This window comes from Rosa chinensis, chromosome 7 (genome assembly GCF_002994745.2).
Source record: "Rosa chinensis cultivar Old Blush chromosome 7, RchiOBHm-V2, whole genome shotgun sequence".
Lineage (NCBI taxonomy): Eukaryota > Viridiplantae > Streptophyta > Magnoliopsida > Rosales > Rosaceae > Rosa > Rosa chinensis.
In genome coordinates this window covers 46,426,338-46,437,040 of record NC_037094.1, presented here as the reverse complement: position 1 = coordinate 46,437,040, position 10,703 = coordinate 46,426,338, and the positions used below count along the sequence as shown (strand labels likewise).

The 10,703-nt window shown below is 42.2% G+C and overlaps 1 protein-coding gene across 1 annotated transcript; it reads left to right on the top strand.

Annotated features, from left to right (window-relative positions):
- Positions 1-1,622: 1,622 nt before the first annotated feature.
- On the top strand, positions 1,623-6,350 carry LOC112178005 (ATP-dependent Clp protease ATP-binding subunit ClpA homolog CD4B, chloroplastic). The gene is given in 3 exon segments (XM_040511464.1): positions 1,623-1,725; positions 5,349-6,022; positions 6,024-6,350. Coding segments are annotated over 3 exon segments (1,104 nt in total).
- Positions 6,351-10,703: the final 4,353 nt, after the last annotated feature.

Sequence of the window (10,703 nt, the reverse complement as noted above, 5' to 3'; positions counted from 1 at the left end):
TTTTTATTAGTGGGACATTTTTTATTATTTTTTTTATATTTTTTTTGTGGTTCTAATTTGCAGCTTCCTAAAGAAGCTCAAGAGCTTGACAATATTCTGAGCCTCTGAGGCAGATAACAAAAGAGAAGAATAAAGCTATTCGTAGCCACTAGCCAAGAGTTTGAGAAGGTACAAAGTTTTTGTTGCTGGAATTCTGTACGATAACTATGTATGTTGCAGTAAATATCAACGGATGGTGATACTAGAAATAGTTGCAGTAAATATTGATCTCAGCGGTCAAATATTGTGTAATTTTGTCAACTGAACTGACAAAACAAGATCTTGGACAGGCTGCCCAATTACGTGACAGAGAATTGGACCTTAGACACAGATCTCAGAAGTAATAGAGAAAGGCAAGGAGATAAGTGAGGCATTGGATTATGATAATGGTGGCTGTATTGTTACTGAATTGGATATTCAACAAGTTGTGTCCTGTATGACTCGTATTCTGTTAGTGTGAGTCATAGTTCCCTATTAGGAATAGACTAACAAGGGAATATATTGTTGTAACTACTTACCTTGTATATGTTGTGTAGTACAGTAGTACACAATAGTAGTAGTACATTGTAGTACGATTGTAATCTGTTTATTTACACCACAGAATGGGTGTAATGAAATATCAGAAAATTCATTCTCTCAATCTTGTCTTATTTGACTTGGTATCAGAGCAAAGATCCGAGAGGACTTTGTCTCTTTCTATTTTTTGTTTGAGGAATTAATTCAAAAACCCCATTGTTAGGGTTATTGATCTGTCCAAGAACGATTAGAGCATCTTCTTCTTGGACATCATTCATACAAACCTGTCTCTCAGGGTTATTGATCTGTCCAAGAACGATTAGAGCATCTTCTTCTTGGACATCATTCAGACAAACCTGTCTCTACAAGACCGCTTGCGTCTTCCTCCAGCACCGAAGGTCAGCTTGTCCAGTTCGTCCTTCTCCACGCCACCTGCTGACAACCCAGACCTCCATCGCTCCTCCTTCTGACCGGAGTTTCTCAGTTCGCAGCCTAGATCGCCGTCGCTTCTCTCCGATCGGATTCTGCAGTTCGCAACCCAGATCGCCGTCCCCTTTCTTCGACTGGATTCGCCCACCGTCGGTTTCTTCGTCGCCCAGAAAGCCGCGCGTCGTTGCCTAGATCTGCAGTTCGCAACCCAGATCGCCGTCCCCTTTCTTCGACTGGATTTGCCCACACTCGGTCTCTTCGTCGCCCAGAAAGCCGCGCGTCAGACCAATCTTTGCTCAGTTTCCGGCGTCGCTGCCCGTTCTCCGGTCGAGTCGACTCCATCTCGGGTCAGTCGCCCACTCGTTCATCACTGCCGGTTCTCCAGTCGGGTCAGGCCGCACACTAATTCAACCCGGCTCATTGTTCCAGAAGGAGGAGCTTCACTCAGTCAAGTCACCTCAACCAACTCAGCCACACACGTGGTAACAGTCAGCCCATACCTCAGGTTCGACGAAAAAAAAAAAAAAAAAAAAAAAAAAAGAAAGAAAGAAAGAAAAAAAAAAAAATCAACTGTTATTATTTGTTTATTTCCACTGCGTACTTTGGGATTTATATATATTTTCTATTGTATTATTGCAATGGGTGGTGATGACAGTAAAAGTCAGAGTTCTAAGACCAATGAGGTCCAGAGGGTTGAAGTGTCTGTGCGAAGTTCAGATGGAGGTTCTTTTAGGGATTGTGGTAAGATTGGTATGGCTTTAAAGGTTTCTAACTTTGTTGGTTCTGATACATGGATTATTGATTCTGGTGCCTCCGATCATATGACTTATGATAAATCATATTTTACTACCTTGTCTTCTCCACCAGTGTCCTATGTCACCAATGCCAATGGTGAGGCTTTTCCTGTGTTAGGGTCCGGGTCAGTGCGTATTACTCCCACTTTAGAGCTTCATAATGTGTAATATGTACCTGACTTGTCTCATTACTTGATATCTGTTCCACAGTTGAATACTGAGTCTAAATGCTCCGTAACCTTTTATCCTATGTATGTGATTTTTCAGGATCTTCTCACCAGGGAGATAGTCGGTCGGGGGTATCTGAGGGGCAGGTTGTTCCATCTGGATCAGACATACGCGGGAGAGAAACCAGGAGCACAGTCCCGAGTCGCTTTGACTTCGAATTCTGATAAGATAAGTGAAATTTGGTTGTGGCATCGCCGTTTAGGGCATCCTTCTTTTAGTCTTATGAAAACAACCATGCCTACTCTGTTTCTTGGTGTGAATGAGTCTGCTTTACGTTGTGAAACATGTGTTTTGGCCAAGAGTCATCGTGCTACTTATTCTCCTAGAGTGTCTAATAAAAGTGCTATTCCTTTTGAGTTGATTCATTCTGATGTTTGGGGACCTTCTAGAGAGCCCACTGTATCGGGTATGAGATATTTTGTGTTGTTTATTGATGATTGTACGAGATTGTCATGGGTTGCCCTTCTTAAAACCAAAGATGAAGTCTTTCCAGCTTTCCAAACTTTCCGTACTCTTGTTCAAACACAGTATCATAGCACCATTAAAGTCCTTCGTTCTGACAATGGGGGGAATATGTTAATCATGTTTTCCAAGAGTTTTTTAACACCCATGGGATTGTTCACCAAACCACATGTCCACAAACACCTGAACAAAATGGAGTGTCTGAAAGGAAAAACCGTCATTTACTTGATATGGCTCGTGCCCTTCTCTTTAGTGCCCATATGCCTAAGTATCTTTGGGGCGATGCTGTATATGCTTCCTCCCATCTTATCAATCGTCTTCCCTCTAGTGTCCTTCAGGGAAAAATTCCATTTGAGGTTCTTGCATCTCATGTCTCCTTACCTTCATTCCATAATCTTCCAGCTCGTGTCTTTGGTTGTGTTGCTTTTGTCCATGTTCCTAAGAACCAGAGGTCTAAATTGGATGCCCGGGCACTTAAGTGTGTGTTTGTTGGCTACGGAGGGTATCAGAAAGGGTACAAGTGCTTTCATCCACCTACCAGGAAGTACTATGTCACTATGGATGTCACTTTCTTTGAGGACATGAGTTATTTTACCTCTTCCGATACAGCTCTTCAGGGGGAGAATTCATTTTTTGAAGAGCTGTATCATGGAGAGGGGGAGGAATCAGAAGGAGGAGAAGAAGCAGGTGGTATTTTGACAGATCCAGTTGAGACCATTAGCTCGCCGCCAGAAGGAGAAGCTCCAAACATCCAAGCACCAGTTTCTATGGCGGAAAATGATGTTGCAGATACAACTCCAAACATCCAAGCACCAGTCTCTATGGCCGAAAATGATGTTGAAGACACAACTGTCCCTCCTACCATTGCTTCTACCCCTGACCCACAGCTTCCTGGTACTGAAGATCACTCATGTGAGGTATGTCCACCCACTATTACTAGTAGTAATGAGTCTAATGTTGGGCAATATGTGTTACCAAATAGGACCACTCGGGGTCAACCAGCCAAAATATATGAACCTACCCTTACTGCCAAATCAAAATACCCAGTTGCCAATTATATGTCCACTAGGAGGTTGTCTAAGTCATATGAATCTTTTGTGAATCAAATATCTGCTGTATCAGTACCTAACAAAGTGTAGGATGCATTGGGGGACCCAAAGTGGAGGAAGGCAATGGAGGAAGAGATGGAGGCGTTGCAGAAGAGCAATACTTGGCAACTTGTGCCTCCACCACAAGGCAAGAAGGCTGTAGGTTGTCGTTGGTGTTTACCGTGAAGCATAATGCAGATGGATCAGTGAATCGGTACAAAGCACGCCTTGTAGCAAAGGGGTTTACTCAGACGTATGGTATTGACTACGATGAAACGTTTGCTCCTGTTGCTAAGATGAACACTATTCGGGTTCTGCTCTCAATCGCTGCTAGTTTAAACTGGCCACTCCGACAGTTTGATGTCAAGAATGCATTTCTACATGGAGAGTTAGCCGAGGAAGTGTACATGAGCCTTCTACCTGGATATGTAGTTGATTCTCCTGGTGATTTTGTATGCAGATTGAGAAAATCTCTGTATGGTCTTAAACAGTCACCTCGTGCTTGGTTTGGAAGATTTTCACAGTTCATGCGGAAGGTTGGTTACAAACAGAGCAACTCAGACCATACCTTTTTCCTTAAGCATCAACAAGGGAAGGTAACAGCTCTAATTATTTATGTGGATGATATGGTAATCACTGGTAATGATACTGTTGAGATAGATAGACTGCAGAGACAGTTAGCCTCTGAGTTTGAGATGAAGGACTTGGGTGAACTTAAGTACTTCTTAGGAATTGAGGTAGCCAGGGGGAGAGAAGGAATCTATCTGTGCCAGAGGAAGTACGTTCTTGACTTGCTGACAGAGACAGGTTTGTTAGATTGCAGACCTGTTGATACTCCTATTGAGCAGAACCATTGTTTAGCTGAGTATCTAGATCAGGTACCTGCTGATCGAGCTCGCTATCAGAGGTTGGTTGGGCGCCTGATTTATTTGGCTCATACTAGACCGGATGTTGCATATGCAGTGAGTGTGGTAAGTCAGTTCATGCATAACCCGAGTGAGAGTCATATGGATGCTGTTATGCGAATTTTGAAGTACTTAAAGTCAGCTCCAGGAAGGGGAGTACTGTTTTCTAAACACAGCAACATTCTTGAGGTTTGTGGCTTCACAGATGCATATTGGGCTGGGAACATCACAGACAGGAGGTCAACATCGGGTTACTTTACCTTTGTGGGAGGTAATTTGGTTACATGGAAGAGTAAGAAACAGAAAGTTGTGGCACGATCTAGTGCTGAGGCTGAGTATAGGGGTATGGCTCACGGAGTGTGTGAATTGTTGTGGCTAAGAAATTTGTTACGTGATTTGGGCTTCAAACTCAAGAGTACCATGCAGTTGTATTGTAACAACAAGGCAGCCATTGACATATCACAAAATCCGGTACAGCATGATCGTACTAAGCATGTGGAGGTTGATCGTCACTTTATAAAGGAGAAGCTAGATGCCAAAATTATTAGTTTTCCTTTTGTTCCAACTGAAGAGCAACTTGCAGATGTACTTACCAAAGGAGTTTCCAGGAAGGCGTTTTATGACTCACTTAGCAAGTTCGGCATGGTTGATGTATATGCGCCAACTTGAGGGGGAGTGTTAGTGTGAGTCATAGTTCCCTATTAGGAATAGACTAACAAGGGAATATATTGTTGTAACTACTTACCTTGTATATGTTGTGTAGTACAGTAGTACACAATAGTAGTAGTACATTGTAGTACGATTGTAATCTGTTTATTTACACCACAGAATGGGTGTAATGAAATATCAGAAAATTCATTCTCTCAATCTTGTCTTATTTGACTCAGTTGAGGAAGTTTCAACAAATGAAGCCAATCGCCTCCTCAAGATGGAAGAGACCCTCCATAAGCGGGTTATTAGTCAGGATGAAGCAGTCAGCGCTATTAGGAGAGCTATTCGTCGAGCTCGTGTTGGACTGAGGAATCCTAATCGGCCAAATGCCAGTTTCATCTTTTATGGACCAACAGGTGTTGGAAAATCTGAGCTCGTAAAAACTTTGGCGACTAGCTATTTTGGCTCTGAAGAATCAATGGTGAGGCTTGATATGAGTGAGTTCATGGAAGAGCACTCTGTTTCCAAGCTCATTGGTTCTCCCCCTGGTTATGTTGGTTACACAGAAGGCGGTCAGCTGGTTGAAGCCGTTCGTCACCGTCCTTACACTATGGTGCTTTTTGATGAGATTAAGAAGGCTCATCCTAAAATTTTCAACTTGATGCTTCAAATACTTGAGGATGGAAGATTGACTGACAGCAAAGGCAGAATTGTAGATTTCAAGAATACACTAATCATTATGACGTCTAATGTTGGAAGCAGTGAGATTGAGAAAGGAGTGAGATTTGACCTGGCCATGGATGAAGACAAGGATTGCAGTTACAAACAAATTAAGGGCTTGGTGACAGAGAAATTGAAACACCACTTTTGACCAGAGTTCTTAAATAGGTTGGATCACTTGGATGAAATCATCAGTTTTTCGGCAGCTGACAACGTTGGATGTAAAGGAAATTGCAGATATAATGCTAAACGAGTATTATGGAACGCTCAAGTCCAAAGAGATAGAGATTCGGGTGACAGAGAGGTTCAAAGACAAAGTGGTTGACGAAGGATACAACCCAAGCTATGGAGCAAGGCCTTTAAGAAGAGCCATAATGAGACTTTTGGAGGACACCATGGCTGACAAGATGCTGGCAAAGGAGATCAAAGATGGCGACTCAGTTATTCTGGATGTCGATTCTGTTGGGAATGTGATTACGTTCATCAATGGCAGCACCAAGACAGAGATAAAGAAATAGGTGAATGAAAAATGTATAGTGTTGGAAAATCTGTTTTTGATTTATGGTTTTGTGAAAGAGTTTAATGCTTCAAGGCACGTTGTAGCAACACTCCCTTTTAGACTTTATAGTGGGGTACATATACATTAATTCATTCACAAAGCGTGTAAAATGAAACTCACAAGAAATTGATTTAGTCACGACATATAAAGGTCAGACAAGATTTTATCATATTCTCAAGAATTAGCTTCTAGCATCATTGACTCGTTAGTAAATATAATAAAGCTCAAACATCTTGTTGTTTAAGAATGTGATATTTGAGAGAGATTGTAGAGAGAATTGTAATCAAATTATTGAGAATAGGAGCCTTATATATAGGGATTACAAAGTACATGTTCTAATGTTACAAGGAATATTAATCCGATTAGGATTAGGAATTCTAGAACCTTCTCTCCTATTACTACTCCTAGTTTGATTAGGCACACAAGACTTGATTTTCCTTCAACGCTCCCCCTTGTGCCGCTCAAACTGGGTGATGACGCTTCATCCATTGCCTCGTTAAAAACCTTGCTCAAGTGAAAAAACCCTGTGGGACAAAAACACGCTCAAGGAGGAGAAAAAGAGTACAACACGTCCTCTACTCTTCGAGATCGAACATGTAGACATCATAACTCCCCTTGATGTCGATATCTCCCCCTGATTGCTACAATCGTGGGAGTTCAGATAACTTTCTCAATCCGATGCTCTTCACATGTTTCTTGAAGGTGGATTTAGGTAACGACTTAGTGAATAAGTCCGCTACATTATCCTCTTATCGGATTTGATTCACTTCAATCTTTAGAAGTGATTGTTGTTGCTGATTATAGAAGAACTTAGGCGATATGTGCTTGGTGTTGTCGCCCTTGATAAAACCTAACTTCATTTGTTCAATACAAGCTGCATTATCCTCATAAATACATGTAGGTTCATTCGTGGTAGACTTCAAACCACAACTTCCTTGAATATGCCTAATTACATACCTTAGCCATATGCATTCACGCATAGCTTCATGTAGAGCAATAATCTCTGCATGATTTGAGGAAGTAGCAACAAGGGTCTGTTTTGTAGACCTCCAAGATATCGCAGTGTTTCCCATGGTAAAGACATAACCCGTTTGGGAGCGACCTTTGTGAGGGTCAGAGAGGTACCCTGCATCAGCAAAACCCATCAAAATATTGTTGTCGTTTTGATGGAGGCGGGGGGGGGGGTAGGGTGAGGCCGGCCACCATGGGTGGCGGTGGCGGTGGCGCTGGGGGCGGCAACATGGCCAGCGGTCATGTTATGGACGGTGGCATTTTGCCTCTTGGGGTCCGGTCCCAAATTTCCGTCATTCATTTTCTCTCTGTAGGGATAGAATCAGCCCATATCAATCGTACCTCTTAGGTATCGAAAAATTGTCTTTACACCAATCCAATGGCCGCGTATTGGTGCTGAGCTATGTTGAGCTAACAAGTTCACTGCAAATGAGATATCCGGCCTTGTGCATTGAGCTAAGTACAATAATGCGCCTATTGCACTTAAATAGGGCACTTCGGCCTCTAATGGTTCTTCGTCCTCATCCTTTGGATGAAACAGATCTTTTCCGGGCTCAAGACTACGACCGATCATGGGAGTACTCACAGGCTTTGCTTTATCTTCATTAAAGCGCCTTAAGATTTTCTGAGTATATGCAGACTGATGGATCAAAATCCCATCACTATGGTGCTCGAGTTCTAAACCAAGACAAAACCGTGTACGTTTTCCCAAGATCTTTCATCTCAAATTCGGATTTCAAATATTTAGCAGTTTCCTTTAACTCATCTAGAGTTCCAATTAGGTTCATGTCATCGACATAAACTGCTACGATTGCAAATCCGGAACTTGTTCTTTTAATGAACACGCATGAGCATATTTCATTATTAATATATCCCTTCCCAATCAAGTAGTCACTTAGACGGTTATACCACATCCATCCGGATTGTTTTAATCCATATAGTGAGTGTTTTAATCTTATTGAAAACGTGCTCCGTGGTTTAGAGCCACTTGATTTGGGTAATTGAAGTCCATCTGGAACCTTCATATATATCTCTGAATCTAGATCCCCATAGAGATATGCTGTAACCACATCCATAAGCTGCATGTCAAGTTTTTCGGAAACTACCAAACTGACAAGGTAGCGGAACGTTATAACGTCCATTACGGGAGAGTATGTCTCCTCATAGTCGATTCTAGAGCATTGTGAGAAACCTTACGCCACAAGGCAGGCTTTGTATCTAACAACCTCATTTTTCTCATTACGCTTTCTAACAAAGACCCATTTATGGCCAACAAGCTTTATACTTGGGGGTATCAGCATTATAGGCCCAAATACCTGTCTCTTTGTTAGTGAATCCAATTCAACGTGGATCGCATTTTTCCATTTAGGCCAGTCTGCTCTTCGTTGACATTCTTCAACCGAGCGAGGTTCGATATCATCATATTCTATAATTCCTTTTGCAACATGATATGCAAATGCATCATCAATAGCCATAGAATTTATATGCATCATCTCATGTACACTAGTGTAATTCATGGAGATCTCTCTATTCTCTGGAATTGGTTCTGACATTGGAGCGTCCCCCAATGATGTCTCTTGGACATAACCATAATCCGGAATATTCTCATGAGATGGATTATTTACATCGATGATTAATGGATTATTTTGTGCCAAACTCACTTTCTTTCTTGGGCGAGAATCCATCGAACCTATAGGCCTCCCGAGCTTCCTAGCAGGAGCCGTGGGCCTGACCACTGCGTCACCCATATAGGGGACGTTGGTGCCATGCTCATGTATTCTTGAGGTGGCATCATGCCCTATAGTTTTAGGGACATCAATCCTTACAGGCACATTTGCGACAGGTATGTGTGATCTCGTCACTTTAGTGATATTAGAAAACGCATCAGGCATCGATTTTGCTACGTTCTGAAGATTGAGAATTCTCCGCACTTCAATTTCAGACTATACGGTTCGGGGATCAAGATGAGACAGAGTGGGGACAGACCACGACAATTCCTGTCGTTCCTATTGAACATTTATGTTCTTATCTCCTCCTAACGACGGGAAGACTATCTCATCGAAGTGACAATCCGCAAATTTAGCGGTAAAGAGATCGCCTATCAAGGGTTCTAAGTAGTGGACAATCGTCGGAGAATCATATCCAATGTAAATGCCTAATCGTTTTTGAGGACCCATTTTGGTGTGCTGTGTCGGTGCAATGGGCACATAAACTGCACACCCAAATATGCGTAAGTGTGAGACATTAGGCTCATATCCAGTCACCATCTACGACGCAAAAAAGAGTTGAGTGGCAGTGGGCCTCAGATGAATAAGCACAGTTGCATGCAATATTGCATAGCCCCAAGCAAAAATAGGGAGATTGGTGCGCATTACCAATGCCCTAGCGACCATTTGTAGTCGTTTAATGGTGGCTTCTGCGAGACCATTTTGGGTGTGAACATAAGGAACTGGATGTTCAACATCAATCCCAATGGACATGCAATAATCATGAAAAGTTTTTGATGTAAACTCCCCAGCATTGTCTAATTTTATAGACTTAATAGGATGATCAGGGTGGTGAGCCCTTAACTTAATAATCTGGGATAGGAGTTTAGCAAATGCATTGTTCTAGTGGACAATAGCATGACATGTGACCAGCGTGTCGATGCATCAACCAACACTATAAAATATCTAAATGGTCCGCATGGTGGTTGAATAGGTCCACAAATATCACCTTGGATTCTTTGCAAGAATGGTATATTTTCTTTAGTGTCCTTTGCATAGGATGGTCTCGATCCTAATTTGGCTAAAGAGCAGGCTTTGTAGAACGAATGATGGGCTTTAGAAATAACCAATGAGGATTTTGGTTGAGCCACGAAGTTACAATTGACTTTAGAAGTAAAATTTTGAGTTGAAGGAGCATTGGTGGCGTCAATGCCACCCTGAGGCCGCAAGGGGATGGCGGCGCAGGCCAAGGATGGCGGTTTTGGGGGTAAACGGCGCCATGAGGCGCAGGTGCTTTTTCGGTGTCCAAAAACCGATTTTTACTTCTTTTTGTTCTGAAAAATGGATGTCCTTGTGAAGTCTTTAATATACGGATCATCATATCACGACCTGGATGTCCCAGACGGTCATGCCAAAGCCTATATGTGTCGGAATCCCATAAATCATCTCTCATAACATGATTGGACTCAATTATTCAAATAGTGGTTGCATACAACCCACTAGATCGACACATAAGTTTCTCTAAGACTCTTTTATGTCTGTAGTCATTAGAGGTGATGCAAAGGAACTCTTGTCCATTCTCACAATGTGTTTCC